Here is a 26,898-nt window from a genome sequence, read left to right on the forward strand (position 1 = left end):
AGTTTAATAAGATTAACGGGCATTAAGGCAAAAACCAGATGCCATTTTTGCAGGCCCGTTTTTAATGAAGTGCAGATCTGAGTATTCCCTGGTCAGCATTTATCAACTTCACCGAACACGTTTTTAAAAAGGGATTCTTGGCCACAGTTGGTTCTGTAATTGAGATGATTGTCAAACCACGTTGAATAACAGCATGAAAAGTGCTGCTGAAGTGCAGAGGAGACAGGACTTCTGAATCTCTGCAGAGTGAACACTTCTGGCTTCAAAAGTGGCAACATGCATGAGTCCATGAATTGTTGCTCACATAAAAGATCCTTGCGAGGTCAAGGTCGGGCGTCTGCTTGACTGCGTTGACCCCAGTCAAGGTCAAACAAACGCTCACACAGCAAGTCCTGAAGAGACAGACACAATAAACCTGTGGACTCTTGCAATCAACATAAATGAGCTGCAGATACATGCACAGAGTTCAGTGGCCCAGTGCATTGACATCACTGCATATGCGGGCCTGTGATAAGAGGTGTACGAGTTACATAACTTCTCTATAATTACCCGGGGAACAGTCATAAGACGCAGCCCAAACACAACACCAGACTGCAGCAGGCAAATCGCTGCAGCTCTGCTGTTGTGACACAGTTGCGCTGCATGTGAGATTGCTTATATTCTCACTATGACTGTACATCTGCACAGTTTCACCAGGAGGATGTAGTGGAGGCTAATTTGGTCTCTTGTTTACTGTTTCTTCACGCTACCAGGAAGAGCACACGCACGCAGGACAGCAAACACTTTTTCCCTGTGAAACCACCTCATGAATAAACGTTATATTTTAAGCAAACAAATGTGTTCCCTGTTCTGATCAAGATATTGGGTATTCAAATTGCCAAAGAGCAAAGAGCATCAGTTGTGTCACTGGCATGAGGCCTGGACTCACCTGATGAGGTATTCAAAAGACAAACAAGATATTTAACACATTAACCCGTGCACATGCATCATGGCAACGAGGCATTTGTTATGAGAAATGTATTGTAATTATTAAACAAGAGTTAGACACTGAAATTAAGTCATGCACAACGACAACAGGAAATAAAAACTCTTGACATTCATTTGTGATGTTTCGCAGTTGAATGTAGTTTCGGTGTGGCTTCAGCTTGGTGAACCAAACCTATTTTAAATGAATGCTTCTTTATTCGTTACAAGCAATGCACTACAACAGATCTGGGATGAATCCATTCTGAAAGTTAGAACGTTCCATTTTTGCTTAAACAGAAACATTGATTCAACTTAACAGCTTTTTTTAGAGGCTTAGAGTTTGATGAATCGTGTTGTGTTGAAAGTGAGGGGTGTTTCGACACAAGTTATATGAAAGAAAACCGATCTCAGTTAGATTTAATGTTCTTTGTTCACTTTAAACAGACCAACAATTGTGTGAATGCAAACAATGTAATTTAAATTATATGTTGCAATATCATGGGTTATCTATTTGTGTTTGTGTGGCTGATAATGTCAAGTTTTGCACAATTTAGGGCATTTAAAAACCATGACAACAAACAGCAATTTGTGTTGGTACAACTCCCCACGAGGATCCTGTGTGACACTTATTGTCAAGCAACTACAACAAAAACAATGTTTGTGGCTCTGCTCCTCAGGGGCCTTTTCATCATCAGTCACTGTAAAATGAATCCCTTGCTTCATCAGCGACCCTCCCGGCGATCCGATGCACAAACATCTGGCTGCCGGCGAACAACTGCTTGCCATGCAGAGCAACCCACATATAACTCTCTGCAGGCACTCCTGCTGAGATATTCATAACTCTTCCTATGCTCCAGCAATTGTGACACCTCGCTCACTCCCACGGTTCAGCTGCATGAGCGCCACACGGCTCAGGGTCTGCAGCCAGAATCAAGCAACCTTAAGGGTTTCGCTTCTGCTGGGAGATTCCCTCTGTGCTTAAAGATAAATATTATTGACAGATGTGGCTTTTAACGAGTTAAGATTTGACTCGACTGAATAATTAAAAACCAATCATAACCCAGTTTGACAGCAGGACGGCAACAAGCGATTTTGCATCAATGCTCACAACCTCATTTAAAGTTTGGTTTCTAAAAAGCAAGACAATGATGGAAAATGTCCACAACATGTCATAAATTCTGATGACTTTGCCCAACATGAGTTTGCCAACATCTGACAAGCAGGCACCCGACTAAAACGATTAAGAGACAATTAAAATGACTCAAGTAACTTGGCTGTCAATCTATTTTGTAATCATTTATTGTGTCATCTTTAACCACATCTCAGAAATAAAGGCGCAGGTGAAATCAACAATTTGTAATGGTCATGTTTAGTAGCAAACATGAAATAAGAATCATAAAATGTTCATTATGGGTTTGATCAATATTCTGTGGATGGTGTTGCACACAGGCAGTGTGAGCTGCAAAATGATGATCCTGTTCTCTCCCCGGCTGTGGTTAGTTTTCACTGTGCATTCATGCTCCTCACATTCTTCTATAAATGCTCATATCATAACAGCAATGGGAAATTTCATATAAAATGCATTTTGTAGCTTTGTCAGAACGCGCAAACAACACAAACATATTGCAGCTCATCACCCAATAAAGTTGTGTGCCTGAGGTTGACTTGAGCAGCAAATGAAAAACACTTCCAGTGGATTATGGCTGACGTGTATAACAGAGTCTTTATGGACGTTACGCGTTTATTTCACGGTTCAAATCCAGAACTCGCACTTTAGAGAAGTTTTCACATCAACCACAGCGACACCCCAAGTTCACCCAGGACGCACGCCCACAATCCCTCCCAGCTAATCAGAGCCCGCTCGCCCCCGCGTCACACCAATCGGCCGCGGAGGGGGGCGGGTGGCCCGGGCTGTTGCTAGGGTATGTCCCTGTTGACTTGTTCTGTCCCGTCGCACCAATCAAATCGATCCCAGCCCGCCCATTGGCTGGAGCACATCCGGAGTGCCGTCCCGCAGGCTGCTCCCATTGGGCGGCGCGTGTGTCCGTCAGCGGGCTGAGTTGTAGTCAGCCTGCTGTTGATAGTGTAGTTTGGAGTCACCAGGACTCAGAAGTGAAAACAGCAGCGAGCTCACATCTCTCCCAGTCCCAACTGTTTTTTCTTTTTTCTTTCTATCATTTCGGCTGCGGCTACTTTACGACTCGTACATTCATGTAAATACATCATTTTTTCTTTTTTTTGTCTATTTCTTTAAATAACAAAGAAGAAGAAGAAAGAAGATGGAACTTAACTCTCTGTTGATTCTGCTGGAGGCGGCAGAATACTTGGAGAGGAGAGACAGAGGTAAACCCAGCTCGCCTGACAGCCTGACAGCCTGACAGCCCAGCTCCCGGTCCCTGTAGCGGATCACCTCCCGCTGGGGGGGGGGGGGGCAGCTAGCTTAGCGCAGGCTGCCGTCCGTAAAGTTTTAAACGTGCCCTGTGCAGGTATGATGTCACTTCTTGTGGACGGGTGGGATGTGGAGCGGAGACGATGGGGTTGCGAGGTGTCGGGGGGGGGGGGGGGGGGGGGACCAGTGTTATTCACAATGCAGAGGGTGTCATGCGTCCGTGGACGTGCGTAGAGACGAGGTTATACGCCAGGGACAGATCCGTGAACAAGCGTGACATTGACAACAGCATCATAATGACCTGTATTGAGCGTTAGCTACAGTGTGCTATGTGTTGTGTCAGTTTGCCTCCAGAGCTGTGTCATGTTAAACCATTGCCCCCCCCCGTCACTTTTTCTTTGCACGATGAAGGAACTAAACTCAATGTGTGTGTGTGTGTGTGTGTGTCCTGTCAACAGAGGCAGAACACGGCTATGCGTCCGTGTTACCGTTCAGCAGCGACTTTTCCCGAAAGAAAACGAAAGCGTCGCCAATTTCCAGGAAAAATCACAACAATAGGTAAATATGTCTGACTCTTTTTTATTTAATGTTTGTATTATTATCTTTCCTCACCCTATCCCAGAGTCCCCCCACTCCCGTTGTGTGTTTGTTTGTGAGTACACACACACACATACACGCACACGCACACACACTGTTTTCATGCCTGGGTTGGGCTCTCTCTCCTCTGTTTTGGTCTCTCCGATAAACACTGCCACGCGTACACTGTCAACCGTGCTGCTCCCACTCTCTGCTTCACACACGCACGCACGCACATACATACCCACACACACACACACACACACACACACACTCCTAAAACAAAAACAAAAACTCCCCATGCTGATACGAGATACTGTCGATACTTACAGAAGCGTTCGTGTTTGCTGCCGGGATCACATGCTTTCACTTGCGCAAAACTTTGATTTGTGTGTGTGTGTGAGTGTTCGATGTGAAAGTAAATGTTCCCTTCTGATCAGCTCAACTCTTCTCCCAGTAAAGGCGTTTCTGCAAGAGCTCACGATTTCCATGCTGTCACTTTGCATTAGTTAACACATTTGAGTTTCAGTTTGCATTTGGGCTATTTGAAAATCATACTGGTTCATATTAAATTCTCATTTCCATAATGAAACGGTCTGTCCAGCTCCATATCAGCAATAGGGCTCATAATTCATATCAACACTGTGGTAGTACGGTCAGATTCTTAGTCTGATTCTCTCCTCCCAAGTGAGGAGGCTCACTTTGCATCCAATGCAAAATATTACAGGGTTATCTCTGACTCATTCAAATGTCTGCTTGATTTGTAGCGTCAGGGAAGTTTTATTCCTCAGAACTGTGGCACGTCAACATCAGACTAATAATAAAAAAAAAGCTATTGGGTAATATTAGTTTAGGGAAATGCAGTGTGCGTGGTTTCCTCCGTAGAGTAACATCATTTCACATCCAGCATGTACGGTCACTGTTGTAATTACACTCCTTTTGACGGCATATGGTTTTGCAAAATTGAGAGTTTATTTTTACGCAACCCCCCACGTCCACGTTCCTCTCATTACAATCGCCAACAGACTCACATAGTTCAGTGTGTGTGGGTGAGGGGTGCGTGTGTGTGTGTGTGTGTGTGTATGTGGCAGGTGGGTGTGGTGGCTTAAACAGACACCTACACACACACGGCGACGAACACTGGCTTCATGCAACAGACCTGCTTTTCCCTCCTTTTTCTTTTTTCTCGTGGCTGTGAGCAAAAGGGGGCAAACTTCCCCATCTCCCTCTTTACTCTCAACAGGATGCTGGGGGGGGGTTAGTGAATTAAAAACATATTTCATGCTTGAACTGAAAACATATTCTCGGTCTTACAGAAAAGCTGGATGTTAGTTGAAAATTGCAAAGCTTTCTTTGTAGCATCAACAACTGTTACAGCGTTTGATCTCACGACCGAAACTTCAAATTAAACAGATAACATGTTTTGCAGTGGTGCATTATTCAGGGCATTCAGCTGCGAGTCTATTTCTGCACAGACAGAAAGAAGAACCCTGTTGGAATTTCCTTGTTTACTCGCAAGGCTGTTGTTAAGTCAAAACACTTCTAAAAAAAAAAAAAAATGAGCGAGACCTGGAATTTTCCTGGTGAGACATTTCCTGCTTCACCTCTCTGTCACACTCAGTATGACGTTAAAAATATAAATAGCTCTGATGCTAAAGAAAAAGCCTGCCTAACCCGTCCTGACAACGCGTAAAATCTGTGATGTTTGTGTGGCAAAAAAAAAAATACACAGGACACTCTCTACACCAGTATGAGTGCTGGTACTTTTACAGCCCATGTAGAAGGTGATAAAAAGCCAATTTACAGGCCATCAGGGACAAGTTTATGACATCAGACCACATAGCGCTTTGCATGCTACATTGCTCTTTTGCATAACATGTAAAGGTGCGTGTTAACCTGGTGCTCTCACAGTTCCGTGTGCAGTCTATATTATGATATCCTGGTCGTGCCCCGTGCTTGGACGGGGCCCTCCCTGCGGTTACCTCACTTCCTCCTCCATGGATTAATGCTCATTGTCAGTCATTTGAAGTGGGTTATTGGTTTGAAGAGTTTGTCCCTGTTGTATGGTCAACTGTAAACTATTTTTTGGTTGGGGGGGGGAGCTGCTGTGCGCGCTCGAGGGCTCCGGAACAGTTCAGGAAATCTGAAAAGGCTTGTTGTCAGTCTGGCCCTTTTTTGTTTGTCGCTGTTTTTGTTTTTATTGCCCTGGTGGTATCCATGACGGCCTCGTGAACAGAGGGCCTGTTTCAGATGGACTGCAGGGCCCACACCCCCCCACCCCTGCCCCCCGGCTGCACATCATAATAGAGAGTCTCCTCAGAATAGCCCACACACTGAGGAATTCTGTAGCGTCTAGGCCTCCCAGACGTCTGGGTGTGTTTTTATCCTATGTCCATGCTGCTGTTCAGTCAGCGTGCAGCAGCAGCAACAACAGTGGTGCGTGCGTGCTGTTTGTATTGGTGCTGGGCGAGCCAGCAGGGACGGAGGAGTGTGTTGTGCAGTGTCACAGATGCCTCTCTCGCACTCTCTAGCTCTCTCTCACTGTCTTTTGCTCTCTCTCTCTCTCTTTCTCTCTCTCTCTAGGCCATGTTTGACCTCTGGTCCTCGCTCTCTGACAAAATGTCACATGGACATGGAAAGAGATTTTAAGCATAGAGCTTTGTTTTTGCATAGTTGTCATGGCTGTCTATTTTGCTGAAGGTGTGACCAATTTCCTGGAAGTCTGTGCCCTTAATTCATCAGAATGAATATGCAAGTAAACATGCAAGTGTCACATTACCACGTTTCCTTTCGTGCAGCATTCCAGAGCCTTATAGGCTCCTGGAGGCAGAAAGGAAAGCAAAAGCTGATTTGTCCTTGTTTGATCTCTTGACATATTTTCCCTGAATGCTTTCAGATCTGCTCTTACTTAGCGCTCTCTTCCAAATGTCTTCCTTTGATCTGTTTTTCATTTACTAACCACACCTCCTACGTAGGGATTATTCATTACATCCCAGCCTGACTGTTTTTATAGTATTCTTGGTACACGTGTTCTTGACACTCACCTGTGTCCTTTGTGTGTTTGGCCTTTCAGATCGTCACACAACGAGCTGGAGAAACACAGGTAAGGTGGCATCTCAAGTTCTTTCACCCCCCCCCCCCCCCCCCCATCTCTCTCCATTTGATCTGATTTGCGCTCATATCTTTACTCAGTACAATTGAATTCCTAACATATTCGGTGAAGGGAAGCTGGCTGTGGGGGGGAAACCCCCCCAGATATGTCTCTCTCAGTCAGAAGCACCAGATTGGATCAGAGGTCATGTTCAAAGAGCCAAAGATTTAATCAATTATTTCACAGTGTCTCAAAACGGATAATAGGCCGATTTCAAAGAGCACCTTCGTGTCGATTGAGATCTGTCTCCATTGCACGGATGAAACTCGTTACCTTGTATGGAAGGGGAATCCTTTCAGTAATGTGATAATCCTGCCCATGCTGCAGGCGGAGGCGGGGGACTGACTCTGGCCCTCGCTTGTCATTTCTCCAAACTGAGGAGGCCAGAGACAACTCACACGCACTGTGATCTTGCCCGGCCACTCCCAGCATGCACTTCACTGCAACTCAGAAGCATATTCTTTTCCCCCCTTCGGGGTACAGGGTTCAGCTCGTGGTGATGTGATACGCTTGCTCATTAAAGGCACAGACATCAGTTTTGACTTCATTAACAGAGGAGATGACTTCACATTGTCAGGAGGCCGAGCCCGTATTGGATCCAAGACAACCTAACTACTGTTGAGTTTGGTCGATGCAGTAAAACATTTTATGGCAGTTCTGTTTTTGCGTCAGTTACCTCAACTGACTTGTCGAAAAACTGCCTGCCTAAGGATTTAGGGAAACAGCTGATGTGACTATTAGCATGTGAGCCGTGGCTGAGATGGGCGTGTGGGGCTGCGTGTGTGTGTGACACACTATCACACGCATTGAGGGATTGGGTTTTGCCAGTCACATGTCTGCGAGTGAGTAATGGATGTGCGTAGAGGGAGAGAGAGACAAGAGACAAGTGCAGACACGTTCCTCCCTGACCTGAGACACGGAGGAGGAGGCCGGGGCCGATTTCACTGTAGGTGTTGAGACACACCGGTTACCTCATGTCCAATGACGGGGTGTGGTGGCTGAGCAATAAAGTGAGTTCCAGTCAAACTGACAGTTTCCATAATCAGTTTACTCACTTCCCTTGTCATCACTATGGCCCCATGTTTCTAAAAATATTTTTTTTTTAGACATTTTAGTCAGTGCAGTGTCATCCCTGTAACGTTAAAACATTTGACTTCTCTCACTTATTCTTTAAGATATAGCAATGAAATGAAATTATCCTTAAAACAAGTGGACCATTATTCTGTGTTTTCATCTTGTCCTTATTTTCCACCCGTGGCCGTTTTGAAGGATACATTTCAACCTACCAATTTGTAAAAAGAAGCCCCGGCAATGACAAGGTACCATTGTGATCGTTTACAACATAATGCATCCTGATTCAAACCCTGTCTGGACTTGTGTCTTCAAATTACATTGTCATTACTCCAACATGCAGGTGTTAAAGGTAGAAACTGTGTCTTCAGGCTTCAGCAAGATCCTCCATGAGGCATCTAGCATATATTTACCTACAGTATAGTTTTTACGAATGTAACAATCCAAAATCAAACAACATATTTAGTTGACTGGTGGATTTAAATTAAAGCCACACTTTTATTCAATTTAAGGGGACGTTTCATTTTGGTTGCCTTTTAATTTTATTAGACCCACTTTACCTTTGGCTTTGTTCTTCTCTGCTCTAACTTCCGGGGCAAACAACGTATAACTTTGGAAAAATCCACTGCTAGCCAGATTAGCCAGTCAGCTGTTTATTTCCTTCCACAGTTTCTATTGGTCCCTAGCAATATATTACATATACTCATTGGTGTTTGCTGCATAATGTGAATAGAACTTTAATACATTACCTCAACCGTGAACACAATTTAAGCCTGAGTTATGTCAGGTAGATTTTCATTGGCAATGATAGTGAAGACAACAACTCCCATGATCCCTTTTGCTTAAATTATCTAGCAAAGGTCACAATTTTGTTGACCAAGCGTTTAATTTCTTTTATTTCTTTTTAAATATATTACTTCCAGGTCCACTGTTATGCTATATTGATTGAAATGATACCAACATCTTTATTTGTCTTTCTGTCGGCTGCTGAATCATATCAAAACCAAAAGTCCTGCTGCCCTGTCCAACCAGTTCAATGGCCGTGTGACTAGTTTGGTAAATTATCTCCAAGCCCTGTTCAGCCCTGTTTCCTTGAAATCGACATCCCTCACACCCCTCAGACAACCACACCAGGGAGGGGCTGACTCACTGTCTTTGTTTGGTCATGTGTTTGTATGTTTGGCTTTCATACAGATACATCCTTCGACTACATAGTCACAAGGCTGACAGGGTGACTGATGCACGTCATTTGTCGAGAATAGTCTAATAGTTGTTAGGGCTGTACCAGATAAAGAATCTTGCGAGGGGAGCGCCAAATAGCTCACCTGGTTGAGCAGGTATGGAGACTTTAGGCCTTAGGAAAGCTCTTGAGTGGACGGCTGTACGTACAGGTGTGAACACACCGGACACACTGAGATACGATCTCACATGCGTAAGGCTACATTCTTTTCGCAGTGTGTATGCTAGTGTGTCCTGAAGGACCGGCAACTCAAGTAACATCCTCCACATAAGAGGAAGTACCCTCTCATTCGCAATATCAAATTGCTTTATTCAGGTTTGTCTACGATTCCTGATAAACCCAAACTTCTTGAAACATTAGACCTCTTGGGTGAACTGGTTTAGCTGGGACATGATGAAGAGTAAAAGTCACTGTTGTTTTATTTTCTTCTTTTAATTTCTGGCAGACTTTCATATTGGAGGAGCATTGCTGCCTCACAAGGTTTACACCAACGGTCTTGATGTACATGTGTGTACTTTTGAATGTAGAGAGACCAGATCACATGTGGTCCCTTCAGTCGCTACAGTCGCAGTAAGGGGACCCAGTCATAACCCAAGTGTGAAGTGATGTATTTAGAGCTGTCCACTTGGGATCGGATCAACCGAGGCGCACGTTATTGCCAGGTATGAACAGGGCCTGAGTCAGGTGTCTGGCCGGGAGCCAACGTTGTCCCACAGGGTTTTTCTCTCCTCACACAAACTTCTTATCTGCTGCAGCCCGAGCTCAGCTGTGACAACTCTGCACAGACCCTCTGAAGGGTGACTCAACAGCTTTTTCTTTCCCCTCTCTGATCATTGCACCGACACAGGACAGAGCTGCAGAGCATCAGCTTGACACTTCTGTGAAACCGAATGCTTCTGTGTGGTCGCTCTCAGCTGGCATTGCTTCCTTCCCATTTCTGACTTAAGCCGCCGCTCATCACGCCTGTGACGACTCTTGCGCGCCACAAGTTTCCTTTTCTCGTTATGCCAAGAAATTGCAAAAGTATAGACGTTTTTTGTTTCCCACATATCGTTTGTTTACAGGAAATCGGTGCCCAGTCGCTTGAGGCTTGGGCAACTGTTGCGTTTGCAGCACTCACCTCAATTGAGCAAAGGATTTACAGATCTATTTTTAACTCTCCAGTGGCCACGCAGTCAGGTGCTCTCATTTTCATTTCTGCAGATTGATTTCAACAAACGGTCTTTTACCGTAAGCAGCATAGCATATCCCACCGCGGATCATGTGCAGCAACTGTGCAACACCTCTTGAACTTGACTCTAAATTTACACAAACTTCATGGACACAGGAGCAGACTCTCGGTTTGTCACGGTCTAATGTCCTCTCTAATTAAATTTACTCTCAGTGTCTCCTACTCCCAGCTGTGATGAATGACTTATTTGGTTTTGAGGAGCTCTCTCCCATTGGGTGAAGTACATCAATGTGCGTGTGAGTGTGTGAGTGTGTGTGTGTGTGTGTGTGTGTGTGTCAAAGGCCGGGCAGCAGCAGCAGTACCTCACTGAGCTGTTTGAGTTATGGCAGTGGGAGGGAGAGACATCCACGGCCCGGTTACTTCACCTCTCTACGTTCTACTCTTTGTCTCTTTTTTTTTCTCCGGAGACCACATCTGTTTTTTCTGTTATCTTGTTTCCCCTTACTCCTCATTTTTGCCCTCTAAAAGTGTCTGAGTCAGCAGAAACCTGAGGCGCTTCAGAGGAGAAAGCTCCTCTCGCAAAAACTCATCTTTGCCTGTTTCCACTCTTTTGAGCTATGAGTGGAGGAGTTTCGAAGGACATTATAACGTGGATTGTAAACTGCACAGCCTCAGTGAGCCTCTTATGTCGTCATCCTGCTTTAAAATGTTATCTTTTTTATTTAAATGTCATATTTGCCTCTCACATGCTATGAGATAAACAAAATAGTTTCGTTTTTACTTTTAAGTTTTGGCTTCGGTGTGACGTTCAAAAGCTCACATTGCTTTTGTTTTTCACTTCCTCAAATGCCATACTGTCAGTTGCATTCCTCAGTTGTGTGTCTTTAGTTGTTGGTAAACCACCAGTAATGACTGTTGAGTTGTGCTATGTCTCATGTAGGCCATGTTGAAATCTGCAGCTAAATTTATATTCAACATTAAATTTGTGAATGCTGATCAAACTTTAAAGTGGACTTTGGCAGATAATTTCTTCCTGATTATTTGGTTGGTAAAATATCACAAAATATAAGTATGAATACAAATGTCCTAGAGCTCAAATTGACATTTTAAAAAGCTAATTTCGTTTGACCATCAGTGAAAACTGTTATTATTATATAGGAGAGAAACAAACATTAAATTATCACGATAAAGAGGAATATTGTGCTTGAAAAATGTCTTAAATAACATATTTATTACGAAAAGCTTTACAGATACATTTTTGGCTAATGATTTAGTGATTATTGAAATGACTAATGGAAATTAAAACTAAATCAAAAATAAATATAAAAAAAACAGAGATCCTCTGTGAGGCTAATGTAGTAAGTAAAAAAGATTAAAATAAAACAAATTTGATCAACTTTATTAAAGAATACGGAATCTAATACGGATTAATTAATCCTTTTTATTATTATAACCTGTCATGGACTAATACAACTAGATATTGCATATAAATGGGATATCTGTTCCCTCCTGATTTCTTTAGTCAGATTTGATCAACGTTTGCTGAAGTCAGTGTGGCTGTGGCCTCAGGAAAGTCTGCTTTGTAACTAATGAAAGACTCTACAATAAGAGACGTGCCACAGCTGGAGGTCAGCGGCAGAGGTCACATGAAAATTCTCCACCCTGAGGTCACCAGGTGCTGAGAGGTTCTTCAACGTCTCAGGTCAGACTGGCTGTGGTTACTCCACTTCTACTCTGTGGAGAATTGTGTTTGCATGAGGCCTGCAGGGTGATGTGCACTGGCTTTTTGTGAAATTTTTTACCTCACAAAGACACTATTTGAGTATGTGAATGAGACTTGCGTAGACCTACATTGAGGTGAGAACATTCCTTTCCCTCTCAGGTGTTGCTGCTGCAGGCTTCTTCCCTTTCTGTGTCAGTAACTTGATTCGCTGCTGTAAAGAAGCTGATGCTCTTAAAAGACAACGTGGCATGCAAGGTGTTTGCACGGCTTTTGTTTCTCATGTAAAAACAATAAAAAGACAGAAGTGAAAAGGAGGAGAGCAGGGGGGGAAGTGAGTGGACTGAACCAGGCGGAGGCGAAGACATTCTTGAGCGCTGTCGAAGGGAGGGACCGGAGGCAGCGTAGGACGTGGCTGCTCCGAGTGTCGAGCAGGCAGCTTGAAATTCAGGTCAGCGAAGTATGCAGACATACACTGGAATGTGCAGTTAAGTAAGAGAGGGGGTTTAGGGGGGAGAGGTTGTGGGTGGATGGGGGTCACACAATGAGCAGAATATTACTAGAATCCTCTGCAGATGCATCCATGCTCGGCTTGGCTTGTTTTGGATCTCAAGCGAAAATGTCTGTTTTGCTACGGATTGAATATTGAAAAGATTAGAGCTGCAGGCATTCTGTCACTTGTCAATCTGTTCTCTTCCCTTCCTTTATTCTCTTACGTTGTATTACGTTCCAAAACCGCAGCTGTCAACCTTTTTTCGGCTTGTGAGCGTTAAAAAGATTCCTCGTCACAAGTTGCATTAGTCTGAGGGTTGTGACTATAGCTCAACCCAAGTTTTCTCCCTCATGTAAAGTTTGAGGAAACTGCAGACAGTGTTTTTTTCCTTCTGGCATCTCACAACCTCTCAGCTTTTAAGGCGGGTCCAGATCCTCCACCACGCTGCTCCTCACAGGAGTAAACAGCCCAACTTTTTACACTCAACACGGAAGCTGGAATCCTCTTACAAGGATCATTATAAAACCAGTCGGGGGGGATGTGGTTATTGAGCTCGCTGAACTTGTCCCTGCTAGTCTGTCCGACATTTTCAATGCATGCAGCAGCAAGGCAGCAAATGTCCAGGTCCCTCATTGTTGGAGTGTATCAGAGATGCACCCGGGGAGGCCTTTGTGTTTCACCCTCTCACGCGCTCTGCTCTTTAAGTTCTATTTGACATCTGTTTTCCTGTAACACCAGTGTAAGCTGGCTGTGCTGAGGAAGGGATTTTGTAATGATCCAATGCTCGCTCAGGGGATTGTTTCAGTATACGAGAGAGAGAGAAAAAAAAAGCCTAATTACCAGGCATTCCCTCGCACACCCAGTGGAAATTCCAGTTTGCTTTAAGGAAATGCTACTACTACTACGAGTGCACAACAAACTGCCTAATTCTGTAGCTTCCTGTTGTTAAGTCACCAGCTAGGCATGCTCCTCTTTCTTCAGACTAATTGTGCGAGTAGTGTATCCAGGTCCCTCCCTCCGTATTTGCTGATGTTGTGGTGTGTTCCAAGTTTCTGTTTGCGTGTAAGAGCAGTCACATGAGAGTGAACTCCATGATCCTGCTTGTTTTACGGGAGACTTCTGTCTCACCTCGCAGTTGTCACTCACCACTGTGGGCGGGTGTGGCTTCCTCGACGACGGAAAACAAATACAGTTTGTCCCAGACGACTGACATTGCATATCAGCAGGATGAAATAAAACAGGCTCTTGTGTTTCCCTGTGCGTGCGTCCCTGGTGTCACATGTCTGCAGCGTGGGCACCGTGGCAACTCCCTCTGCCAGTTTCACTTGACTTGATCTTAATGCTCTTATTTGTCGACCCTCTTGTTTTTTCAGAGACGGCGCATCAGATCTCTGTTAAATGTAAACATGTTCAGGGTAGGGCTGGAAGGTGACAGCGAGACCGATGAAGTGGGCCGCTGAAAGGCCTAGTGTGTGTTTGTGTCTGTGTGTGTGTGCGTGTTGTGTTTGGGCTCTGGGTGAGGCCCCTCACCACCTCAAACCTCCCTCCATCTGCCTCGTTACTCCCCAGAAGCCTGCCAGCCAGATGTGGAGCCACTCCGCTGGCAACCCCAAATTCCACCACCTCACCATGGTGATCCTCACTCACACAACGCAGACCCCACTTTCACTCGACTGAACAGAGCTGCGCTGTAAACAGGCGGCCAGATGCAGGAAGTTTCTGCTTTGAAAAACTTTCTGGGGTCTTTTTTGTGACCTTTTCTAAATTTTAGAAAAACTTTAATAACTTTTTGGATGCCAGTGTCACTAAATGATTGTCCATACAGGAGAGAGAAATACAGTTATACAGAAATACAGAAATTGAACAAAACATTAAGGGCCATTTATGTCAGTAATTGTAAGAGAGTTATAACCAGATCAATTCTAGAAACACTAGAACATTGTCAACATACAAGTTAAGTAAAAAGACTTATTTGGTAGGCAAATGATTATATTTAATACCCAGACTAAACCAATTTATTTGAAACTAACACTGCAAGTGGATTGTGCAAAACTGTTGATAACGAAAGTGGGTAAACCTTATCTCAAGTGATGTTCGTGCATCTCCTAATCTCAGCAATAAACCTGATGAGTCATTATACCTGATAAGAAATATGGCCCAAACTATAAAATTGTAATGAGTTTGAGTATTGATTTGAACCCTTAAAACAAATAGAACATTTAACATTTGCAGGCAAAACCTCATCTCAAAACCGCATTTTGAGATTAACCCTTCACTGTGTCGTCTTAAAGCCGAGTCGACCTGGCAGCCTATCTTCCACGCTGATGTCAAGTCAAAACAACACCACAGACCGAGTCAGCTCCGGCAAGGGTGTCTCCTGATGACCCTTGACCTTGCTGGAGCGGGTTTGGCTCGGTGCCAGACAAGCCACTCAGTGCCGTGCGTATGGGTTGAGGAATGCGCTGGGCTGCAGCAAGCTCATTAGACAGTGCAGTGAGTGAAGGGCTGTTGTTTGTACTAGCTAGACTTCTCAGGCCCTGCACAGGTTTTTTTCACAAATGTGTGCCGATGGATTCACATCCCAGCCCACTGGACGGCAGTAGGACTTATGTCGCCATAATGCTGAGTGTGAACCATTAGGTTTGTGTTGACTCTGTTAAAACTGGTTATCTACATACACAAGGCGCTACAGCTACACTTCTCGCTTTTGAAAACAACATGCTTCCTCTCCTTTAGAGTCCCAAAGTGTGACCGGGTCTGTGAGAAAGGCCTGGTCTGTGCCCAGTAACCTTGGAGCTCAGTCAGCAGTTTGAAAAGCTTGCTCCAGTTTCAGCAGCGTGCAGCTTTCTGAGCAAAAGTCCCTTTCTCTATTTTCTCCTATGTCTCTGCCGATGGAAGAGGGAAGAGGGAAGAGGAGGGGGAAGGAAGGGCCAGAGATCAGACACAAATCATCCCGTGGTACTTCGCACGTGAGAACAGTCAGGTGGTCATTTTCTCTGCAGACATGACTCCACAGAAAATCAGATTGCAGATTCACTATTGCATCCTCAAATTCAGAGGAATTACAGTACAATACTTTTGCAGATTTTAGAGGTCAAATGCTGACGTTAGAGCATAACACTGTGTGTTTCTAGTCATTGTTGCATGCAGTTGCTTTTGCACTTGCTGACTTACAAACCAGAAACCCTCCATAGCAGTTTCACACTGTGACACTATTCATGGCTGGGATATCAAAGATGTTCCTATTTTCAACCCAGACAAATTGGAACTTGTCATGTGATACAGAGCCATGCGAACTGTATGCTCTCCATCAACATTCGTCTGGCGCTGCACTTTGCATGGCTGTTTGAGGCAATGTGATAAACATTGCGTGACCAGGGCTTGGCTTAGGAATAACAAATGGGAGCGAGGGAGGGTCCTAACTCCAAATCAGCTGTGCACTCTTGAAGAAAAACAGTGAGTGTATCTCACGGCAGGGTGACACGTGCTGCAAGGGGGGGGGGGGGGGTAGGGGGGTGCTGTCAGGGACACACTGTCAGACTTAAAACAGGTCGTGTTTTATAGATATGTGTCAGAGATCTGAAGCTTTTCTTAAGCAAGTCACAGGCGGACATTTACTACACATGCTCGAGGCAGTTGACCAATCACAACCTTAGACGAAGTGATTTTTGGGACATGCATGTATTTCCCTGAAGACAATATAATAAATATGAAGCAACAACCAGCAGCTGATTAGATTAGCATTAAAAGTGGCACGGGGAAACAGCTAGCCTGAAGGTTAAAACAAATTTTTACCAGCAACTCTAAAACTCACCCCCTGACTTATCGCAACTTTATAACAACTTTCTTTATCGACTCATACAGTATATATATAGTTTTTTCATCGTATATTATTTGATTATTTTGACATTGTTCTGGGAAAATCTCCTGAAATGGCATGTATGGTTTTCTTCCAGGTCAGCATATTCGATTGTTGAGTGACACGTTGTATGCTTTTCATTTAGGGCGAGTGAAAAGAGGCAGTATATCTGAAAGGTAGACGGATAAACAGTGGAGACATTCATCTTTATTTTCATGTGGTTAGAAGCGGCAGTGAAGGTGCATCTGTGCACATTTCTGCACGCTGCATGCCAGGTCAAATATGCGGCGCGCATACAGGTGGGGCCTGTGATGAGGCCTGTGAAGTTTTGTTGGGGGGGGAAAGGTGGGTTGCCAGGCAGAATATTAAGGGAACGCCTTGTTTTTGTTTTTCATTACAAGAGAGGGAGAGGGGGAGAGCAGGGAGGGAGGGTACAAGATGGTTGCCCATTGGCTCGAGTTACCCCTTGGATCATGTGTATGGAGTGCTGCCTGGTGCAGCTGAGCACACTGCACTCAAAGAGCCCTTTTTTCAACCCAAGAGAAAGTCGTCCACTCGCTCAGACCCCACTCCCTTCCAAAAACCACCCCTCTCCCCCCTGTGCTGCAGACCCCCAGCTCCTTCCTGCCTGCTTCCCCCTGGCCGGACTCCAAGTGCTTCATGTGGCTGGGCTGGGGCAGGTTGGAGGTGGGCCCCCACCCCTGTCCTCAGAAGACACTTGTTTTCCAGTGGGATGAGGGTGTGTTGATGTTGGCAGGGTGGAGTAGAGGGGTGGAGGGGGTTCAGCGGATGGGGGGAAAGCTGGAGGCTGCCCCCTGGGAGAGGAGGATATAAAAGAACGAGTGCACTTTCACACGCCCTTTTTTTTGGAACGCCTGTATGCACCTGTGGAAGGTAGACACGGTTTTGAGGACATTCTTGTTGATATTTTCAATCAAAATCAAATTAGCTTTAAATATCTGGTGTGTTTTTACAGCTACAATCTAATTAAAGATGCTTTTCTCATTCAGGACCTTGGGTTATTATGTTGAGTCCCTGACACTGTCTTGTTGCCCACAGGCCGTCCTCAGCTGAACTCTAAATGAAACAGTCAGTGCTAGTCAGAGTTTCTTACTTTATGTGAAAAACACAGGTGACGCCCTTCCTCAAAAGAAAATAAAACAGGGAAAAGACTTTGCCTTTGTAAAGATCACGTCCTTGTGCACTCGCTGTGGTCTCCTGTGTGCTCGGCTCCGCAGCCAGTCCCCGGAGAGCTTCGCTTCTCTTATTAGGTTGATTGTCGTTGCAGCGATGGCCAACGGAGACCTTGCATTGTCGGAGTATGTTTACCGTGCAGCCGGAGTTAGCCAAAGGAACCGGAGAGAAGGGGAAGGCTAGCTCAGAACAAAGGAACGGTTCATGGACTAGCTTGACTAATGGAGGATTGAAAGGCCTTTATTAACAAAGTTGTATGGCCCAAGGACAGAGACGGGAGGTAATCTGCTGATAAAAAAAAATGTTGTGAATAAAAGCAGCCCTTTACAATATCCATACAAAGTCACTGCATGACCACGCAGAGATTAGCTTTGTTTTGTTGCCACTATCACTGCATTAAACTGTAAAAAATGTAACTGCTTCATCCAGTGAGCGTTTACTTGGCAGTTCAGGGTCGCTGGCCTGCGGGGCTTTGGCAAGGAAGCAGAGTTTTCTGAGGTCATGATTTGTCATTTGAAAGTTCAGCCGTTCAGGACAGATGAGGAACTTCTCATGGCCGTCATTTTGGTCGGTAATGTTTCTTTGCACCTGGGGACTGTGGGGTTCATAGACTGTATACAAAGATGGATGACAAATCCCCACTTCCTCTCACTACCCAGAAATCAAACTAAAATATCTGAAGGCTGCCGAGACAGGCACTCAACCAATCAGCAGCTGGTCTCATCTGTCAATCATGACATTTCACACTTTTCTGATTGCATGAAATAACTAATTAAAACCAAATTTACATTTGGACATACATCAGGGTGATAAGAACTGCCTAAAATGACAGACACCATCCTATGGCCTATACTACGATAAGCCACCAGATGACGAGCAAGATGTTTTTGGCTTCACTTTTGGTGAGCAGTCATGACATCTGTCTTTATTTAACAGTCTGTGATTGAGGTTAAAGCCTCTTTGAAGTTTTTGGGTCAAGGAGATTTCAAGTGTTTGCAAACCCTGTTGGCCCCATTTTAATTTTGAAATGCATCTTAGGAAGGATGGGTCAGTCACAACCGGACAAACAGCAGCAGACAATATGTTGCAAACACTTATTGTCAGATACAGGATATGTACGTTTTGAGATGTGCCACTATTACTGATACGGAGCTAAATCACGGAGATCGTTTTGAAGTGAATACACCATTTTAAATATAAGACATATCAGTATGGTTGTTTCCAGACTATATGAGCAGCAGCATTTGTTTGTGCACTTCAGGGATGTGTGGATTTGCTCTTGTCACTGTGTTTGTGTTGGTACCTTCCTTCTCTCCGACCTTTTTCTGCTGGATGATTTTGTGCTGACTCACCTCGTGCTTGTGTGTTTGCAGACGTGCCAAACTACGGCTGTACTTGGACCAGTTGAAGAAGTTGGTGCCTTTGGGTCCAGACAGCACGAGACACACCACACTGAGCTTGCTGAAAAGGGCCAGGATGCACATCAAGGTACTGAAAGAACAGCTCTGTGGAAACAAACAACACTTTGGATAACAGCCATGTTTGATAAGGTGGCCTGTTCAGAGCCATAATAAATTTTGACAACAACAACTAATGATAAGTCAATTTATCGATTGTGATTGATCAAGCAAAACCTTTTTCTGGCAATAAAAAAATAAAATAATAATAATAAATTTCCTCACAAACAATAATTGAAAGAAGATTCAAACTTCTTGTGAAAATAGACTAAAAATAGATTCAGTTCTCCTTGAGCTCCTTGTGCACCCAACTCACGCTCTCTGGTTTTCTCCTCCGCCTGCTTTAAGTGGGGTATTGTTTGCTAATCTTTCAATCAGAGGTTTGCAGGGGATGCCTGAAAAAGAAGAAGCTCCCAACCCTGAAAGAAAAAGAAAAAACTCCAATACCTAACAAATGAGTTAACAAAGTGGAATAACATAGCTCATTTGGTGGCTTATATTTTGATAATTGGATGTTTGCTTTGTTTAAGGCTGACTCCTCTTCCACGGTTCATGTTTCAGCTCACAAACACAAGTGGTATTAAAAATACCTGTCATGTAGCAGATGAGAAGAAAATGTAAAAACAGTTCAGGACATGCTTCACTGGTCTTACTGTTTACCAGCAGCAACAGTGTGGTCGGTGGAAAATCCAGAAGTCGCAAGGTTTAACCCTTCATTTCCTGTTTATCATGCACGTCCTCTCCGCACTGAGCCTGGTTACTGTGTTGTCTTCTCGTATCACAAGGGGCCACGTGTGACACGGCTCTGCTTTGATTCACCACCGAAAACGTTCACATGCTTACATGGAGCAAGATCGGATCCCACGCTGAGTCAGACTGTTACCAGATCTGACATTTCATTTTTGCTTTCTAACCTCACGCAGTCATTCGGCCACTTCCTCAAGTGGAAATTTGACAGTTGTTGAATAGACTCTTGTGAATTTGGCTGAGGTCTGATTGATAGGAAATGATAGATAACAAGCCTTAGTTACAGCATCTGCAGGATAGGGTGAGGTTTATTTAGTTAGGATTTGTTTGCTAGGTTCTACAAGACAAGATTAGATTTATGCTACGCCTCCAATTATCATAGTTGATATGATTGCCACATGCTGGAAATATTAATCCATCACGTGAGATTTAATGATCTGACCCAAGAGAAAATTCCCAAACTTAATTTATAGGGGAACTTCTGCATAACTTCATTTATGCAGAAGTTCAACTCCTCAGGAAACCAAATTTGAAGTCACTAGATCTGGATTTGTATGTGGATCTGCAGTACATTGGACACAACCATGGATGTCATTCTACTAAATATGCCTGATTTGTTCCAAAAGGATATAAGAAATTTACTTCAGTAGTTATTTTGTCATCCTGCTGACAAACAAACAAATGGATAGGGGAGAAACCATAACCTCCTTGGGGGAGGTAGTAAAGGGTAAATAATATTTGTCCAGTATACAGGTGTACACTTTACTACAGACGTGTTGGTGTCCAATGAACCTTATGTCTGACTCTTGTGTTGTTTTTGTCCGAGCAGAAGCTGGAGGAGCAGGACAAGAAGGCTTTGAATGTGAAGGAGCAGCTGCAGAGAGAGCACCGCTACCTCAAACGCCGCCTGGAGCAGCTCTCCGTGTCCGGGTCTGTGGAGCGCCTCCGCACTGACAGCATGGGCTCGACCATCTCCACCGACTCCGAGCAAGGTAAGCTGGCTTCAAACAGTAAAAACCACTGGGAGCAAATCATGGCTCAACCCATCAGGGAAAAACCTTATTTTTTTCCGATCAGAAGCACAATCCATACGTCATTTTCTGGAGCGCATAAAGACGTGTATTCCACATTGTTATGTCCTGTTACGTCATCTCTACTGTGCCATTCAGACAGATCTGTGCTTTGTTGTGGTCAGAGCACTGACTATTAATGTAAACAAAATGTAGATCCGCTCTGGCGACTGGTCTTGTCACGTTGTTAGTTCACAATCTATTCACAATTAACCTCATAACACGACACTATCAGTGTGTTCCTCCACATGGACCTAGTCACAGCTGTTTGGCTGTGTGGCTGTTTACATTACTCCCCCTGTTCACCGATAAACCTTGAGCCACATGATTAGTAGCCCCTACCCCCCCCCCCCTCTTTGTTTCAGGTGACGGCCCCAGGTTACAGGCTAATACCTAAACAGCCTTGTCAAGTTTCACCTGCAGAAATGCCCCAAATACAGTCAGCCATCACATTTTTAACTCAGCCTGTTGTACTGTATATTTACTAACCCTGGACACAGTTGTTTATCAGTGGATGGGGATTTGGCTGTGGAGGCACAAAGATCTGCCTGTTTCTCCAGGGTCAATGGCCGCCGAAATCCAGGTTTAGTCCACAGGCTCCCTAATAAATGTGCCCACGGTTGGGTGGAAATAAACAGTTTTCTCCCTCTTGCTCTGTTTTCAAACAGTGCTGAAAATAACCCTGTGTGTTTTCTTTTCTTTTTGCAGATGTGGACATCGAGGGCATGGAGTTCACCCCCGGCGAGGCGGACAGCTTGGATAGTATTAGCGACGTCGAGGAAGAGGACCACTACAGCCTCCAGAGCAGCTCCAGTGACACCAGCTACACAGCCACACATTCCCACAGACTGCAGCCGCACCACTGTTAGACACGGCGTGTCCATCCAACTCCCAGCCAGCCTCCTCACCTGTGCGTCCCTCCGCTCACCTCGCCTTCCCCCCGACCATTTGCCATCGCCGCCCACTACCTACGTCAGACCAGTCCACAACGGCGGCACACCCCTGAACCAGTTCCTCCATTCCTGGCCCTGGGTTTCCAGGAAGCACATGGGGCTAAAAAGCCACTCAATCCTTCCTGACCCCCACCCTGACCACTGACCCTACCTCACCCTACTGTATCCTGCCTGACCCTCCTCACACGCCCTGCCCCCCCACCGCCCTCACAGCGCCTACCTAGTGTTGCAACAGGCTCAGACAGAGCAGAGCAGAGCTTGTGGTTTTTATCTGGGTCTTGTGTGGTGCGTTTGTCAGCTTTGACTTGTTGATCAGGATTTTTTTTTTGTGTGTGTTTGTCTGTGTAAAAAGGTTAAGAGAGGTCAGAAACTAAATCTAAGTTTCACATCATCTTCACTTAGCAATCATACACAGACAAGGCTTTGCACTAAGTTTGTGATGTTACTGCCAAAGCACTTCTGTTTGTTCTGCAATATATGCAACATTGGGACATCCAAAGCTATTTTAAATTACAAAGTCGCTTTGCAGGTTTCCTTATTGTTTATTGAAACATTCGACAGCTGAAAAATTTGTAAAAAGCTTAAAAAAACAGTTTGACGTTTTGAGAAACTTGCTTATTTATTTTTTTAGTGAGAATCAGACTCTGTTAGCGTAGCTTAGCATATAGACTGGACACGAGTGAACACAGATAAACCTGTAGAAAGCTAACCACCTGTGACCTGCACCTGTAAAACTCATTAGCAAATCCTATGTTGTTTGTTTTATACTGATAAGAACTCCAGTGTAAATCCTGAGAAGTTGCTGTGGGTCATGTGGAAAATCCTGGTCATAAAACAGTCAGGCACATGATCCGGACTGATAAGTAGTCAGACACATGACGCTGCAGAAAAACTGCAAATAACATTTTTATATTTAGCTTGCACAGACGTTCAAACTTTAAAAGCCTTAGAGGTGCGGACAGAGCCAGGTTAGCGTTTTCTAGTCTTTGCAAAGCTAAGATTAACTGTGCAGACTCCTTCTCACCTCACAGGCTTGGGAACTGCATCAATGTTATTATCTAATTCTCACCAAGAATGCAAATAAGTGTGTTTGTCCGAACTGTGGAATAATTAATTTGTGTGCTGTCAATGCTTCTGAAACAGCAAAAATAGGACTTTTTCCAACAGCTACTTTTGTACATGATTAACATCCTCACAACCAAAACGTGGCCGATTTTTTGGCCAAAGACAAACTGAAAAGGTTTCAGAGCTGTAGCGGAGAAGAAAGGATGTGAACAGATGAACAGTTACTGTCCAAAACCTCCGTGTCTCCCTCTGGTTGGGTCGCCTAACCACTCCTCCACACTACTGACCACTACGCTATACCACCCTATAGTGTGGATGGACTACTATGTCAAGAAAACGAAGGAGTTGCCTCGAAAACTAAAACTCTACTCTTTAAAGATTGGTCTAAATCTTTTGTCTCAGTAGCGAATTGATGTAGCAATAAATACACGAGGCGGGTGCTTCCACTGGGAAATGACACTGGTGGACCATGAGGTTTCACATCAGAGTTCTTCCTTCACCTGTAGATGGTGAGTGGGTGAATTGCAGAGAGAGGACCTGCAGAAAAAGAGGTGCAGCTTTCCTTTTTCTTTTTCACCAATGGATCCTTCTCTTTTCTCCCGGCCCACCATCCCGTCTACCCAGTAGCTGGGCATCTTTCTACAGCTCTGTTCCTTTTCAAGCAGTGTGTGTATGTTTGTGTGTGTGTGCGCTTGTGTGTGTTTTTTCTCGCTCTGATTAACAAGTCAAAGCTGTAAATGTTGAAAAAAAAAGGTCAAAGTAAAAAAGGACCAGCTCTAATGAGTAGAACTTAGAAACGTATCAATATCCAGTTGTGAACTTTTAATTTCTATAACAAAAACTAATTCTGATTCTCTCTCTCTCTGCTAAACCTTATGTATTTTTGGAGCTTCTCTGCGCTGCTGGAGACCGATGAGGAGAAGATTCCTCTCGGACTTGTCTTTAACCTTATGCACAATCGTCACCGTTCACAGACGAGACCTGTTGCTCTCTGACAAGTCCGAGTTCCCTCAGTCTCTGGCCGTCTCTTCAGGGCTCGGTGTCCCGACGCTTCAAAAACAAAAAAGGGCCGAACCCCCCGTGGCAGGTCTGACCAAAAAAACTAAAAACTACCAGACTCGTAGGAAAACAAACAAAAAAAAACTTGCATACGAAAGAAGCTACTCGTCACTGAAAGTGAATCTAGCCAGTGTAGTCTATATTTCTTGTATAAAATTTTGTATTATATTTTCCTAAATGTGCTCTTGTAATGAAAAGACAAAAAAGAGTTGAGTATATCTATCTATAAATATATATATATATATGTTTGGGTGAATGTGTGTGTATGTGTGTCAGAAAGAGAGAGAGATAGGCCGACAGGGGGCCAGGCTTGTTGAAGGGAGAGTGGGGGCAGGGGAGTTGATACACTGGCCCCCCCTCCCTTGGTTGACTCTCCTGCTGTCATCCTGTGCCTTGGTGAGCCTCCCTCATTGCCCCCCCCCCCCAACCTGCAGTCCCTGCTCAGGTCACACTCCCCCCCTCTTTATCTCGTCCTCCCTCTTCTTCCTCCTCCTCCTCTGGCGGGGCTGAAATGCCAAAACACTTCCATGAGCATGGGGCTCGTGAAGAGAAGGCCGCATTACGAATAAAGACATAAATAAAAAGCCCCTCCAGTCTCTACTGAGTAGCCGCTGTTGTATGACATCCTGTCCAGGCACTATCCCCCCCCCCCACACACCTCCTGACGCCCAATCATCTGCCAGTGTCGCCACTGTCACGGAAAAAAACAACAACAACCACACACTGGTAATCTCCCATGGCAGCTTCCAGTCGCCCCCCGAATGGTCATCAACAGGGTTCAAAACTTTTTTGCGCTTGAGGCATGTGTCTATTTTTTTTTTTTTTGTTTGTTGTCATTTTACTATTGTTGTATGTTGATTACTGTGTGTATGTTCAGTGGGAGTCCCTGGGAGACGAGCGATAAAAAGATTAATCCAATCGATGGCAGCTTAAGGTGTTATCCTCCACGCTCCCAGTGGTCCATCCCCAGAATAGTGTTACCCATTGATCAGGGGACCTCTTGAGACACAGCAATATTACCATCTTGTGCTTTCTGAGGGAGGGGGGGTATTAAGACAAGCAGGTGGTTTTGCTTTCGACTCTGTGGTGCATTTGTTTCGGTGACCAACTCTTTATTTTGTTTTGATGAATTTTACATCCTACCTGCACTCTCTCTCCACTCACTGCAGCAGGGCAAAAAATAAAAGAGAGAAGGAAAAAAAAAACGAAAAAACCTTTTACTTTTGGGAAAGGTCGTTTTTTTCTCTCCGTCATCAAGTGTTTACATTCATGTCCAAGACTTTTTACCTGACTGTTTGTAGCATAAATGTCCTTCTATTTGTTGGTCAAATGAACAACTGAGTAAACCATATTGATGGCATATGATTATTCTCTTGCACAGAACCTCCCAGTGAGAAAGACGAATGAGAACAGCTGAGGGCCAGATATGAGATTATTCATTTTTCAGTGGCATCATTGACAAATGTACTTAGCACACACTCAACATGAGTGTGTTATGGTGGTTAAACATTTAGTTTGAATGCTGGACAGGTGGCGCTAATGGAAATTCTTCAAATATAAATAAATGTGCCTTTGAAAACGTTATTTCCTTAGAAGAAACAGAGAAAGTGGAGATTGTACCAATTAATGAGGACTGTCTGATCAGTCCCCGATGCTCCTATTTTGAACCCCAACAGAAGATGTTACTGCTTCTTTTCTCAAAAACAAAAGTTGAGGCTCGAGTCAAAGGAGTTGACAGGAATCCTCATCGAACTCTGAACAAAGGAAAGATCAAAGCAGAACTTCAACACAGAGACGGGTTCAGTTTTACAGACTTCAGAGATAGGGGCAGACCAGGTTTGATGTTTTCTTTCTTTTGCTGTTGCACAGAGATTTACTGTGTTGGGTCTTTTTTTTTTTCTTCTTCCCTTTTTTCTCAAAAGAGCACCAAAGCACAGCGTGACGTTTGGGGAAGTCAGAACGCAGAGACAGAGAGAAACAGGGTGTCTGGGTAGTGGGATGAAACCAGGGTGAAGCAGAGATCAGGGACAGTCTGTGCAGAGAAGGCAGAGAGGTTCGACGCCCTCGCATCCCAGAGCCCGCTGAGCAGTGGTGCTATTTTACAAAAAACGGCTTCCTTTAAATTTTATTCCTGCCAAATGAAGAGTCACTTTTTCCCTTGCTGAATGATTAGTAGAGTTTATGTAATTCCAGCATAATAGCTTTAACTACTTGTAGGCTTTAGGTCAGCTTTGCGCTTCCTGGTCCTGGACTCCAGCCTTTATGTCTTTTCTTCTTGTTATGTATCGAGTGACGCTCGCTCCACAGGAAGCGTTGCATCAACTTTTCGGCTCATCTCTTGCTCCTGCTCTCGAGGAGCGAGAGGTGGCTGGGATTCCGTGGAGAAGAGGACGGTGGGAGTTTGCTCAGGCTGACACACTGTGCAGAGTAGGGAGAGTTCTGTGCCAGAGACCTGTGAATATGTTCCTTTTAGCGGATGTGTAACATGCATTCAGAAGATGTTATATAAGTTCCTTTTGTTGTGCGTGCGAGTGCGTGTACACGAGTACCTGGTGCTGGCTATGTTTAGCAAACACTTGAAGGTATTGTGCATTCTCTCATTGTAATATAATTAAAATGTTTTATACGTAAAGATGCCTCAGCCTCGTTATTGACCTGCAAAATGATTTCAACAGTCTGAAGAACAACAGGTTCTCTTACTGAGAGGGAAATAGAAA

General features: G+C 44.4%; 1 protein-coding gene across 1 annotated transcript; it reads left to right on the plus strand.

The window, feature by feature from the left end:
- The first annotated feature begins 3,044 nt into the window (after positions 1–3,044).
- On the plus strand, positions 3,045–26,813 carry mxd4 (MAX dimerization protein 4). Its single transcript, XM_062387644.1, has 6 exons — positions 3,045–3,309; positions 3,814–3,913; positions 7,005–7,034; positions 19,204–19,318; positions 20,864–21,026; positions 21,813–26,813. Exons 1-6 carry the CDS (start codon positions 3,246–3,248, stop codon positions 21,971–21,973), a joined length of 633 nt encoding a protein of 210 aa, XP_062243628.1. The 5' UTR covers positions 3,045–3,245; the 3' UTR covers positions 21,974–26,813.
- Positions 26,814–26,898: the final 85 nt, after the last annotated feature.

This window comes from Platichthys flesus, chromosome 5 (assembly GCF_949316205.1).
Source record: "Platichthys flesus chromosome 5, fPlaFle2.1, whole genome shotgun sequence".
NCBI classification, from domain to species: domain Eukaryota; kingdom Metazoa; phylum Chordata; class Actinopteri; order Pleuronectiformes; family Pleuronectidae; genus Platichthys; species Platichthys flesus.

Bases quoted from the DNA above. Each gene is read 5' to 3' on its own strand.
- mxd4 (XM_062387644.1), top strand. From the start codon at position 3,246: ATGGAACTTAACTCTCTGTTGATTCTGCTGGAGGCGGCAGAATACTTG. The intron at 19,319-20,863 runs GTACTGAAAGAA...TTGTCCGAGCAG, and splicing joins GGGCCAGGATGCACATCAAG to AAGCTGGAGGAGCAGGACAA. The intron at 21,027-21,812 runs GTAAGCTGGCTT...TTCTTTTTGCAG, and splicing joins CTCCACCGACTCCGAGCAAG to ATGTGGACATCGAGGGCATG.